The 13,972-nt window shown below is 37.6% G+C and overlaps 1 protein-coding gene across 2 annotated transcripts in view; it reads right to left on the reverse strand.

Moving 5' to 3' along the window:
- Positions 1-5,752: 5,752 nt before the first annotated feature.
- The window catches only part of Pkn2 (protein kinase N2), a 100,165-nt gene continuing 91,945 nt past the window's right edge, over positions 5,753-13,972 (reverse strand). For both annotated transcript variants that reach the window (XM_057793183.1, XM_057793182.1), the window contains 5 exons: positions 12,555-12,631; positions 11,624-11,766; positions 8,641-8,748; positions 8,329-8,409; positions 5,753-8,241 (listed from right to left, as the gene is read on the reverse strand). In XM_057793183.1, coding sequence (XP_057649166.1) covers positions 8,038-8,241; positions 8,329-8,409; positions 8,641-8,748; positions 11,624-11,766; positions 12,555-12,631 — 613 coding nt within the window. In that variant the 3' untranslated portion in view covers positions 5,753-8,037. The remainder of the gene's footprint in view (positions 8,242-8,328; positions 8,410-8,640; positions 8,749-11,623; positions 11,767-12,554; positions 12,632-13,972) is intronic.

Below are 13,972 nucleotides of genomic sequence, written 5' to 3' on the forward strand. Positions count from 1 at the left end.
AATCATTTTACAGAACCGGCTTGTCTAAGGTTCTTATATTTATTGGGATATGCCAAGGGTACTCTACTTTGTATGGCAATTACTGGATCCTAGGAGTGTTTAGGAATTGTTTTAGTTCATACCATTTATAATCTAAATATTTTGCATGTCAGTGTTCAAGGTATCTTAACCTAGGCACTAGAAGAGAAAATTGCCATTTATTTAGTTTGAACGGGTCACTTGACTGTTAGACATCACTAATATAGACTGCTGGTTCTCACTCTACAGTCATTAGCTCTGGGGGTACATTCAGATCTTGGTCAATAGAGGACTTTGACCCCTGTCATTCTACTGCTCTTGGAAGGAGGATGGGCATAGGAACATGACCATTTTTTTCCCTTAGGTGAAACATGAGTGCTTGCTTGCATTACATGGTATTGCACAAAGCTAGGTAGAAACAGATGCTTGGAGACTGCAGTCCAAGTGCAGGACAGCACACCTGGTGAAGTTTATCCTCTACATAGTGTTGACAGAGGTTTCTGTACTGCTGGGTCCTGCAGCCGTTCCAAAGAAACACACAGAGGCCTACATTAATTATAAACTGGTTGGCCTATTAGCTCAGGCTTCTTATTAACTCATATCTTATATTAACCCATAATTCTTATCTGTTAGCCACCTGGCTTGGTACCTTTTTATCAGTGAGGTGGGCATTCTCATCTTGCTTCCTGTGTCAGAGTGATGACTGTAGACTGAGCCTTTCCTCTTCCCAGAATTCTATTCTGGTCATCCTGCCTATACTTCCTGCCTGGCTACTGGCCAATCAGCATTTTATTAAACCAATACAAGTGACAAATCTTTACAGGGCACAAGACCATTGTCCCAGAGCAACAGAGGTCAAGCCTAAACATGGAAGGAGTCTCTCTTTCCATGTTTCCCTCATGGGTGCCATTCTTAATCCTCAGTATCTCACATCTCATGCAGAAGGAGAACAACAGTACACTTGTATGTTCCCCGAGCTTTAATGAGGAACAGATAGCTATCTTGCAAGTTGGTAATTATTGAGCTTAGTACAGGCTACTTTCCATGCAAATCCATTCTGTGCATGTTAGCATGTGATGCCTTAACACACTGAGGTCACCTGAAGTCACTCACTGGAAACTACCTTGGTTGATAGTCATTTATTACTGAATTCAAGTCTTGGTTGTCAGTTTCATACTCTTCCAGGCTGTTCCAGGGAATCCTCCACACCAAATCGAAGTCTTTGTTCCACCTGACTAAGACTACACTCAGGTATTAGGGAGCCAGTTGTAGCCCGAAGTGACCAAGAGCATGCGGTTTTGAAGGCAGAAACCATGTTGTTGGCACCTCGCTGCAGTGGTGAGGAGGCAGATTAGAGTATGCAAGCAATTTGACAGGAGCTAAGGGCTTAACTGCACAAGCAGGCAGTTTAATAGTTTAATAGAAATTAAGTTCACAAGGGTATCTTGGCCTTGGGTTCCTAGAATAGTTTGGTAATTTTCCATGGGATTCTTCATCAAGATCATCAAATTCTAGTTAAACCTGAAACAGTATAAGCAACAATACAAGATGGAGGAACCTTTGCCCTGTCTTCCCTGTCACACAGGTCCTTTCTCCCACTTATGTCAGAAGTCTCTAGCCCTACATTCACTTAGTAGCTGAGGTGGGACTGAGGTCTCTTGATAGAAACCATGAAACCAGACCAAGGGATGATTTTACAAGAAGTTTGTCTCAGTACTGAGATAAGCTGTATTGCTCAAGTAGAATTTTATTAGAGTGTTTAGAAGCAAAATGTACATATAGCTTCTTACAAAAAAAGCTTTTTTTTTTTTTTTTTTTTTTTTGTTTTTCGAGACAGGGTTTCTCTGTGGTTTTTGGAGCCTGTCCTGGAACTAGCTCTTGTAGACCAGGCTGGTCTCGAACTCAGAGATCCGCCTGCCTCTGCCTCCCAAGTGCTGGGATTAAAGGTGTGCACCACCACCGCCCGGCCTACAAAAAAGCTTTTAAGAGTGAATTCTAGCCAGGTGATGGTGGCACACACCTTTAATTCCAGCACTATGGAGGCAGAGGCAGGTGGATCTCTTGAGTTGCAGGCCAGCCTGGTTGAAACAGTGCATTCCAGTACAGCCAGAGCTACATAGAGAAACCCTGTCTTGAAAAGAGAAAAAGAGAGGAGTAAATTCTTTTGGGGGAGTGGAGAAAAGGGGTAGAACCCACTTGAAAACTGGGTGTGTGTGAGGGCCCAATTGGAACTCCCAAGAACAAGTTGGCTAGGCAGAGTAGCAGAAACATAAGCTCTGGGTTGTCAAGAGACTGCGCCTCAATATGTAAGGTAGAGTCACCTGAGGTCAACCATGAGTCTCTACCCACGTCCATGTGTGCCTGCACACACGGGAACACAAATGTGTATGTGTACACCAGAGACATGCAAATAAAGTAACTTTTAAATCTGCCTGGTGACAAGGAGTTAACTAGAAATTGCCCTTTAGCTATTTTTCCAAACTAAAAATTCCTGCAATGATGGGGGAGAGTCTTCTGTTTTGTGTTAATTTCATTGGTCAAATAAAGAGACTACCTTGGTCCTTTAATAGGGCAGAAAATTAGGTAGGTGGAGTAAACAGAACAGAATGCTGGGAGAAAGAAGCCGAGTCAGGCAGTAGCCATGATTCTCCCCATGCTGTCTTTGGGTCCTGAGGTAATTTTCTACCACAAGTGTGAGATTTACTTTAATTATGAAGATGAACAGTTGAAAGGGTCAGCCTAGGACCCATCTGCTCCTTATCCAGGCAAAAAGCTTCTATGCCCCATGCTAATATTTCCAAATGTCAGTGGCCCTGACTTTTTGTGATGCTGGATTTTCATCTCATCTACCAATTGAGCTACTCAAAGACTCCCTGACCCCCCAAGACATCCTTATGCTCTCCCCACCCCCAGATACACAGATGCCTCAGGGTATCAGGATTACATGGTATCACAATAAAGGCATTCTCAGTTGATCTCCAGGTCAGAGAAACCCTGGCGTCTTTCACATACTTCCCTTATTACTTTTTCATGATCTGAGGTGGGGGAGCAGTGGCCTTTAGCTTCAAGAGGCCTTTGAGAGAAAATCAAAGTACAATTCTGAGAGGAAAAGAATTGTCTGCAGGCTATGTGTGAGGGAGTTTTCTTATAAACCAAGTAATACCTAAACAGACATTACTTAGGAATAATTTCCAACACCACTTACCTAAAGATAGTGTCTGATTCCAACAGGTTCAAAACTGAGCCCCACTTTAGATGCAAATTGTAGACAGTAGTTTGCTATCCCTGTCAGCTAACTGATAATTGAAGCTCTCACTTTAATTTCATTAATTTGCTATAGCAGGGTCCAAGGAAACATGTTTACCAGCTTGTTGCTTATAATAAAAGGACACAAGTCAACAGCCTGATGGCCAAGGCATGTGCCAAGGGCAGAACTTTGGCTCTTCCTTGGGCACTCCATCGTCCAGAAACCATCACACAGTCTCAGCTATTAGGAAGCTCTTAACTGCTCTTTGAGCTGTGTGTATATAATCTGGCGTTCTGAATAGCACCGCAATGGGAGCCTGCAATTTGAAACCCTTCTACTTCAGTCTTCCAAGTGGTCGGATGATAGAAATGAGTCACCTTTAGGTGTTTATGGCAGCTTTCTTATGTGATCTAATTGATGTTACATTACCAGCCATTGGTATCAATATCCCCCAGCACATCTTCCCTTGCCAGGCATTAGGGGTATGGGGTATAAGTGTTCAGAGTTCTACCTTCTAATCATATGGTCAATCCCCCTGGCAAGAATCATCTCAGAAACTCTTATCACCTAGGAATTACCAGCATCTTAGGAGCTGGGATAAAGAACAAGATTCTCTCCTATTGCTGGGAAACAGTAGTTTTAGGGTGCATATGTAAGAAACCATGTCAGATCCGGGCGGTGGTGGCGCACGCCTTTAATCCCAGCACTCGGGAGGCAGAGGCAGGCGGATCTCTGTGAGTTCGAGACCAGCCTGGTCTACAAGAGCTAGTTCCAGGACAGGCTCCAAAACCACAGAGAAACCCTGTCTCGAAAAACCAAAAAAAAAAAAAAAAAAAAAAAAAAAAAAGAAACCATGTCAGAGACGGCAGTGTCTCAGCGATGACAAAACTGCTTTTCTTCACAGAACAATTTTCACACCGTTTCCTTACTATATTACAAGTAGACAATCACATCTATCCAAAAATGGCTATTTTGTCCCCTTTCTGAATCTTGCACTGTGATAAACATGTTGTACAGTACAATGTCAAAAACAGGTAATGACAGATGTCCTAGCATTAGTCCCAACTTAGTGTACCCTCAGACGATAGAGGATGATGACATAGGTTACATTTCTTTGTTTTTAACAGATACCATCTATCAGGTTAAGAAAAATACTTCCTTTGTTTAAAAAGCAGGAATGATATCACCATTAATCTATCACTTTTCTCTTTATTAATACAGCAAGTAGCCTTTGGGACTTCGTAGTAATAAATCACACTTGCAATCCTAGAATGAGCCCAATTTGCTAATAAAGCAGTATCTATTTCAGATGCTGCTGACTCCGGCATGGTCATATTTGATCTAATAATTTGCTATTAATAAAGTATCCATGCTTAATGTATCTAGATTATGTTGATTTCATAGTACAAAGTGATTTTTTTTCATTATTAAAAATTCCTGTGAGGTTAAAATCTCTTTTTGGAATATCTGGATGAATATTTTTTCACTCACTGTTACGTCAATGTTTTGTGTATTTTAGGGGCGAATTACACAATGTAGCCTTGGCTGGCGTGGACACCAAAGTTGCCTCAAGCTTGCATAGTTTCTCTACCTATACCTCCTGAGTACTAGGATTTATAGGCACACACCACTTGTAGTTTTGGTTACACCAACTCTACTTTGGGTGCTAAACACTAGTCTTTCCACTCTCCTGCTCAAGACTATTTTCTTATTTGGTATGAAGCGCTACCAAAGTTCATTTTACCTTTAATGAGACTAATGATGCTTTAGTGTTTCTAGTAGTGAGTGACATCAAGCAGGGATTTTGACAAATAGATTTCCAAATTATCTAGGTACTTACCTCTACTCTTGTACATGAACATACGTAATTTTTTTCTTCTACTTTGGTTTTTCCTTATCAGCTTCTCTGGGAAGATGGGCATAACTTCCACAATTTTGTCAGATTTGAGCTTGGAAGTCAGTTTGACCAGACCAGCACATAATAACAATGTTCATTATGTCCCAACAATACTACATATCATTGTACATTTCTAAAATGTACCTTGTTAGTGTTATTACTACAAAATGGCTAGCAATCAGCTTTACTAATCTGCCCATTTTCTCAAATGTCAGCTCTAAATTAAAATGCTATCCTCTGATGAGAAAAGTGTGCATGCTGCCACTGCTTACATTGCACATTTCAACATGTACACACTGTTTCTTTGGTCTTGAGAACTTTCTTGTTTCTCTCCTCCACTCAGCTTTCCTAGCCTCGGTGCATAGTGACAGTGGGCATTTTATGCGTGGATGAAAGAAACTGCTGAATACAGAATACAATATAAGTTTTCTCCATTATTCCAAGTGAAGTTGATAAAATGCCTTTCCCAGAATAAAAATGACTTACCAGTAAGCTAACTAAAAATAATTTTCTCCAGATCTTGAACATAGTAGAGCCAATATTATTTTAACACAAGGAAAATTCTAAAAGGAATGAATACTTAAAACCAAAGTTACAAATTTTAATCTATTTTAAACTTTAATTTGTGCATTTGTGGTAATTTATGACTGCAAAACACCTTTTTTCTTAGAATGATGAAAAGGCACAATTCATTTGGATGCATAGGGTACCATTTAAAGTATCCGGTTTCCTTACAAAGTGCTTGAGCAGTCACATACACATACAGTAAAAGCAAAATCTATTTACACTCTTAAAATTTAAAATCTGGCTAAATATATATATATATATTTAAACTACAGAAAAATTAGTGCTTTTTCAGCATAATTGTGTGACTATGCCTTGACCTCTAAAGTTTTTAGTGATTGACTTCAATTTAAAAAATTTCTGTACAATGTGAATATAACTCTATGTCAGTTTTTAATGCAACAAGCCCATTTAAAACGTTGCTTTCTATGCATAATTCAGAACCAACAAAGGTATGCAGACTGTACCTCAAAAGTGTTTGATTTTAATATTCTGTTAACACTGTTTAGATTAAAGCTAGAAAATTAGGCTATTTTTTCTATTGTTATTTTTCAAGGTAATTAATTAAGGTAAAGCAACTTAAAACAACATATTGTTCCTTTTTCTTATAAAATTTTGTTCCAAAGGATCTTGGGATTAAAATAATAATGAATTGGAAGGTAATATAAAGTATCTCTGAACAATTTTAATTGTTCTTAGAGTACAATACAAACATGCCAACATATCTTAGCAAGGCTGTTTTAAGCTCAACTCTTCATGTATCAGTGTGCTTTATGTTCCTCATTAGACTCAAATTTTGATAATTTTAAGAGATGAGCTTACTATGATTGCGTGGTTAATTCAAGTGTGGTTAGTTACCAACTTGCTATTCCTGAGGTATAATGGCCCTAACATGCTAAGCACAGGATCATCAATGATATCAAATTGACGAAAAACAATGAAGTGACAGGCTAGGAGGAAAAAGTAAAAACAAACAAAAACACCTAAAAGAGTTCCAGCCAAGTGAAGGTCATGATTTGTAAAAAGGCATACCATAAGAAAGATAAAAAGCCACAAACGGATCCTCTGAAGATATGTAGAGTATTTGATCAATTATTTGTGAGACTTTTGAGGTACAGCTTTAGTGTTATAATAAATTTTTATAAAATATAGACTGTTTTATCAAAAATATTTATACATTCTGTTATAATATATTGCTTTTGCCCTCAATAACTGCCAATATAAAATCTGGATCCAGTGGCCTAAAATGTACAAATGCACTTACTGTAAATGCTGGGGTTTGAGGTGTCTGCTTGGCCACTGTACAAAAGTGAGGAAGTGGTGAAATTAAATAATATGCCTACAACACAGAATACATTACAACCTGTTCATATACATGTTCACAGCATGTATACCATGATAATCTCTATGGTTTAACAATGACAGAGTTCCCTTCTACAGCAGACACAAGAACAAGATGACTACATTGATAAAAGTGTAGAATGCATACCAATAAAGGGTTAATCAGGTGCACTGACTTTGGAAGACCTGACTGAACAGCCTCCAGGTGTCTTGACTTTGGGAATGCATACAGTTAGCACAGTATCTTGGTTCCAGCTGATCAGAAGTTCTCACTCTTAATGTTAAGTAAATGCCGATGTTCCTAATTTTTGCAGCATTTTTTACTAAAGAAAAGCTCATTTGGCAGGTAGCTCTGTTGGAAAGCTATGTATGAGGCTCTGCTGCATGACTGGGGGAGTTAAGGCAATAAAGAGTGTTCTCCTGATAAATATAGAAAATTTATAAAACTAGACACTAATACATTCTCGTTTTTTCCTTTAAATCAAGCCACCAACGGTGTATAAACTGCCACATTTTCCATATTATAGTGATTTCTTAAAAAACAAACTGCCTTTTTCAAACAGAATCACACTTTGTGAACAGTAATAGCTTCCAAAGCCCTATTTTTTCTTTTGTAAAACACAGTAAAGTGATTAATCTTTCTTCCACTTAAGGCAGGCCTAGGGCAAAGATGAGGACTATTAAAGAGTGGTTCTTCTTCTTTTTAAAAATAGAGTATCGATGTGAAAGTATTTATTTGTAATGGATTTCCATGGCCAATGTTCACTCAGCCTAAACTCCATGAAACAGCTTCCAGTGTTCAGATTTACGTTAAAAACATTGAGAAGGTATTAAAAGAGTACTTTAACCACATCTTCATGTGCGTTAAAAACCTTGGAAGCTCCTGGTGGCACAGAAGGCAAATGAAGGGTGCTGTTTTCAAGAGGTCTTCTTTTTAGTCAGTTTGCATGGTTTCACAGTGTCCAGTAACTTAACACCAATCAGCAATGTAGTCAAAATCTCGGAACATTTCCTGTTCCTCTTCCGAAAGTATCCTTGGCTCTCGAGGTGGAGTCAGAATAGGTGCTTCTGAGGTAAATTCATCATCAAAATTACTAACATCTTCCCGTCCTCTGATGGTAGGTACAAATGGCGGCTTCACTTTTTTGTCCATCAGAGCACTCCAGTCAGTTAGCTGGGTCACAAAATATAAAGCAACCAGTTTAGTTTCCTGTTTTAATCACTTAAGTTCCATAAAAAAGCTTTGAACTTCTGCACTTACCCGGAAAAATGGGTGCTTCTTTACATCTTCTGCATCTTTCTCACCAGCTCCCAGGCGCCGCTCAGGATTTCTTCTCAACAGCTAGCAAACAAAACAAGGAAATTACGATGAAAGCAACAGAACATAGTTCACTGACAGAGACTCTCACAACTTTTCAGAGATTTAGTTTTTTCTTTTTTTTTTTAAAGATTTGCCTAAAGTATGTGTCTTCTATGAATTAAAAACAACTTCTAAAATTCAACTGGGAAAATTTCTTCAACTTAAAAGATTAAGCTTAATTAAAAAAAAGAATTCTTAATCCTGATTTCTTACCCTTCTCATTATGGAAATGGCTTCTGTAGATAAGAACCTTGGATACCTTACTTCATCATTTACAATACTGTCAAATACCTCTTCTTCATCATCACCAGGAAAGGGAGACTGGAAGAAATATTTTTTAGTAAGATGAAGTCCCATATATTAAAAAACCCATATATTCAAAGCAGAACCAAAATTCAGGCAATGAAAATGAAATGAAGCTGGGTGGTGGTGGCACATGCCTTTGATCCCAGCACTTGGGAAGCAGAGACAAGCAGATCTGTGTGAGTTCAAGGCCACCCTAGTCTACAAGAGCTAGTTTCAGGGAAGCTAGGGCTGCTATGTGTTACACAGAGAAACCCTGTCTCAAAATACTGAGAGAGAGAGAGGGAGGGAGGGAGGGAGGGAGGGAGGGAGGGAGGGAGGGAGGGAGAGAGAGAGAGAGAGAGAGAGAGAGAGAGAGAGAGAGAGAGAGAGCAGGACCTGAAGCTTAGTTGGAATGCCTGCCTAACATGTAAGAAGTCCTGGGTTCAATCCCAGAACTGCATAAAATCAGAAATGGTGAAGCAGGAGGATAAGAAGTTCAAGGCTAGCCCCCACTACACAGTGAATGTAAGTGGCTTGTGCTATCTCTGGGCTACATGAAACCACATTTAAAGAAACAACAAATACTCTATGAAGTTCTGACTGTGAGCTGCGTAGGCTGGCTTATACCTATCATTCAAGAAGTTGGGAGACCCTATTTCAAACCTCCCCACAAAAAATGGAGAGGATGTCCCAATGGGACAAAAGCAAACAAATAAACACAAAAATAAAAACAAAAAACCCAAACAAATGAACAAAGTTTAGCCAAACCACACTTTAACAGTTAAAAACAACCAAAAAAAAAAAAAAACCTCCAAAGACCATTATAACTGAAGCTTCAATAATGCTATAAAATATAATGCAGACCAATAAATAGGTTTTAAGTTTAATTCCTTTCCTAATTACCTTGCTGTGGAGGCACTAAAGATAAATGGAATTGAAAGGCAACTAAAATGGAGTATCAGTGCCTTCTGGGTGTGTTTAAACTCAGCCATTTAGAAACCCTTTCAAAACCAGAAAGCAGGAACCTCCTCACTTTTTGTTAACCAGTGACTTGAACACAAGAAGGCAAAATCAATAGCATATTAATTCTGCAAGATTTATACAACTAATTTTCGCATGTTATTTCTAACATAAAAATATTTTTGGGAGGATGGAATTTAAAACAAGGTCTCACTGTGGAGCCCTGGCTGTCCTGACTCACTATGTAGACCAGAACAGCCTCAAACTCAGAGAAGCCTCTGCTTCCTGAAAGTAAATTATAAGAAAGAATACAATTTTGGCTCAGAAATAAATCTTGGACTTACTTAAATGATACATTTAAAAATATGGCAACAGAAACATAGAGAGGTGACAGAGTTTAAGTATGCCACAGTCACCAACAACAGTATTTCCATCACCTTAGTTAGAAAGACTATTGCAATAGCGAATACTGAGGTTAAAACAATTTAATTCCATTCCAAATACCTAAAGTCGCTTTTCTAAACAGAGGAGGGAGATTTAATCTGGGTCACAGGTCTTGGGAAAATAAATGACCAGATGGAATTGATACCTGATCCTAATGCACGAAGTACAGGGTTTAGAAACAGGTTCTGAAAATGTAGAGGACAAAAAAGGTGCAATCCTAACTCACAAGTGCTGTGTGACAAGTTATTAACCACTTGTGTTACATATCTGAAAACGGTAATACTACTAGTTTGGAATATATTAAATGTTGATGGATGCAAAATGAACAGAGCTAACATTTATAAAGTTCATAGCTCTTTTAATAAGCCATTTCTTTCTCCTTTTTCCAGAGAATCTGCTCCAGTTTGACACACTGAAAGGACTGTCATCTATTGGACAAATCTGTTCATTATGGTTAAGTGTTAGTAAACAACACACAGACTAAAACTTCAGAACCATCTAACAAATAAGAAGGCATCTGTTCATTTATTCAGCCACTAAATGATTCATGACTTGGATATACAAGGAAGGTGGCTGGCAATGTGAAACTCCAGAATAATGATTCATTTCGAACAAGTTGACTTGTATCTACAGAAAAACCCCTCTTGAGAAAGGTTTCAACTGCCTTGACAAAAAATATACTCATTCTGAATTCCATTCCCATTATCGTTCTTAGCAATCCATAAAACATAAAAAAGATTAATATTGTTAATAAGAAAATGAGTAAAGTGTCAACTGCTTCAATTCTGCTTATTTTTTTAAAAAGGGGTTTATAAGTATTTTTAAATATGTGTATGTGTGTCTGTGTGGGGATATGTACTTGAGTGCAGGTACTTTAGAGTACAAAGGTGTCCAATTCCCAGAAGCTGGAGTCACAGGTGGTTGTGAGCGCTCAGAATAGGATGTTGGGAATTAAACTGGAGTTCTTCCTCTGCAACAGTAATATGCACTCTTAACTGCTGAGCCAACTCTCCAACCCTGCTATTGTTTTATTTTTATAGATGACAAATATTTTTTTCTTTTTGCATTTTAATTCAATTACAAGGTGTTTGTACTATGTAGCCCAGATTGGTCTCAAATTCATAATCTCCCTGTCTCTCTGTCCAACCCCCCAAGTGCTCGGAAGACAAGTATGTACCACTACACCTGCCTGTAGAGTATATTTTTATTACTCTCCCGTTATTCTATTCCCTATGAAATTCAGTTATATTAAAATCACAAAACATAGCCATCTTAAAACACTTAAATATAAGAGGCTATTTGAAAACATACATAATACAGTCCACCCACTATATAAAAATCTAAACTACTAGGCTAGTAAAGATATTATAGAAACACAGTCAATTATTAGCATAAAACTGATTTTCTAGTTATATAGGAGACATATGGAAGTGTCTTAATAAAAATGATGTACTTTTTCCTTCCAATCATCCTCCCTGTCTTCATCTACCTATTTCCTGTAGCTTACCTCTCCAACGAGCATTTCATATATAAGTACGCCAAGGCCCCACCAATCTACAGCCCTTGTGTACGATGTTTCTGTCAATACTTCTGGGGCAAGAAATTCAGGAGTACCACAAAATGTGCTTGTTCTATCTCCATACCCCATTCCTGGAGATGATAAATTCAAGTATTTATTGGCAAAGAAAAACATGGCATAAAAATTAGAAGGTGTGCTTAGGAAAGAAAACTAACATTGCTGTACATACATGTTTGTAACTCAAACATACCAAGACTTCACAAATGTTTCAACCAACAAACTCATGATTCAGTAAACATTCACTAATTCTAAGATATCCAAAAACTGTGTTTATTTACAATGGAAACAAAGTTAAGTAATAAAATAAAGCTACTAGTGTACGAAGGAGGAAGCATATAACATTAGTTATAACATTGTATATAAAGAGTGAATATCTTATAAGGAGTCAAACCTAACCTAGCATTATCTACTGCTTACAACCATCATCATTACAATTTCTCACATGATCTTTCATTTGAATGGCCTCAGCTTAACTGCTTTATTTAATCCCTAAATATATATAAAATCTTGAGATATTTACATAATTCTATTTTTCCATTAAAATGTTAATAGTTCTAAGAATCTGGCATGTACTTCATTTGGCTCAGTCCCAATCAACAAACCAGCGCTTAGCACCATGTTAAAATACTGGCAAGAATATCAACCATACAGAGAAGCTGAGTCTCACAATAATTTCTGAAAATACCAACTATCTATATCTACCGACCAAAGTCTTGATGTGGTTACTGGGTTATATGAGCAATCCAAATGTTTTAATTGAATGAATTAAAATAAAAAATGTTTTTCTTACACAAATGAAAACTACTGAAGTACAAAGGAATAGTAATCTAATAGAGTAGAACTTAAAAAGTCCAATTACCTTCTTTGCAAAGACCAAAGTCAGCAATTTTCACAAAGCCTTCTGTATCTAGCAACAAATTATCCAACTTCAAATCTCTGTTCAAGGTGGAAACATGAAAATAAGTCAATAAACCACATAGCACAAGACAGCATTTTTATTTTCAAGAGGAGCCCAATTTTGTCTTCTGGGAACAGTTTCTTCCAAGTTATAGCATAGGATGTTCTCATTTTTCTTCCTTTTGTATAGTAATAAAGCTTTTACATAATTTTTCTTATTATATACATGAGAATATATTTACAAAATAAACATTCTATCTTTTTAATTGTTTATATTAAGATACAGAATCAGTTTAAATACCTTTTATTGAAGTTTAAATTTTTATTTAGGGTAATCTGACTTAGTCACAATTTGAACTTTGTTCACATGCATTATGAAATAATTTAAGCTAACAATGTAAGTAAAGTATAAGATTTAACTTTTAAAGCCGGGCGGTGGTGGCGCATGCCTTTAATACCAGCACTCAGGAGGCAGAGGCAGGCGGATCTCTGGGAGTTCGAGGCCAGCCTGGTCTACAGAGCTAGTTCCAGGACAGGTTCCAAAGCTACAGAGAAAACCCTGTCTCGGGAAAAAAAAAAAAAAAAAAAGGATTTAACTTTTAAGAATATAGTTTAACATAAAGAGAAGGCTAAGTGATTACAAATGAAGCTAGTTTTAAATACTTTATTAAGTAAACGGAATCATGAGGAAACCTTAAAAACATTGTTAGAAGCTTGACTAAACCATTAAGACTCCAAATTCTGACTGGCTTTCCCATAGTGAGCTTGCTTTCCAGTGCCATACAGTACATTAATGGGAAGTTAAGAGCAGCACTACTCAATGTAGCCAGGGATCAGACGCTGGCCACAAGCTGTTCTGCAGTTTGACAAGGAGCCAGTGCCAGAATATGAATGGGCTATACCACCAATACCCTTTGTAGTTCAGACGATGGCAACATTTTCTTATTCATTCATTCTTGTATGTGGGAGATCAAACCCAAGGCATCACATATCATAACCTCTCTACCATTATTCTTAGTCCATGCTACTGAAGACATCCTAATGAGGGACGGCATGGTAGTTTACACTCTGGCATAGTTGTTTTACTCTCTCTGTAGTAGATGGCTAAATATAATCGCTAGATAAAAGCTACTGGTGAACTGTGTCACCATAGGTCAACTCACTCTCTCACTATTTTAATTAGGAAATAAGCAGAGGACCAACAACCAAGAAGTCCATCACACAATTCTCACGCCAGTGAGCTAGTTTTCCAAGTTGGGGTAGGACTCACGTGTGAATTGGAATTCAGGCTAATTAACAAAAAGAAAACTAAAAAATTGTTAAGCACAAAATATCCTTGTTAATTATCCTGAATTCCAATTCACATGGAAGTAAGCTATT

The sequence above is a fragment of the Chionomys nivalis genome, chromosome 18 (assembly GCF_950005125.1).
Source record: "Chionomys nivalis chromosome 18, mChiNiv1.1, whole genome shotgun sequence".
Classification (NCBI taxonomy): Eukaryota; Metazoa; Chordata; class Mammalia; order Rodentia; family Cricetidae; genus Chionomys; species Chionomys nivalis.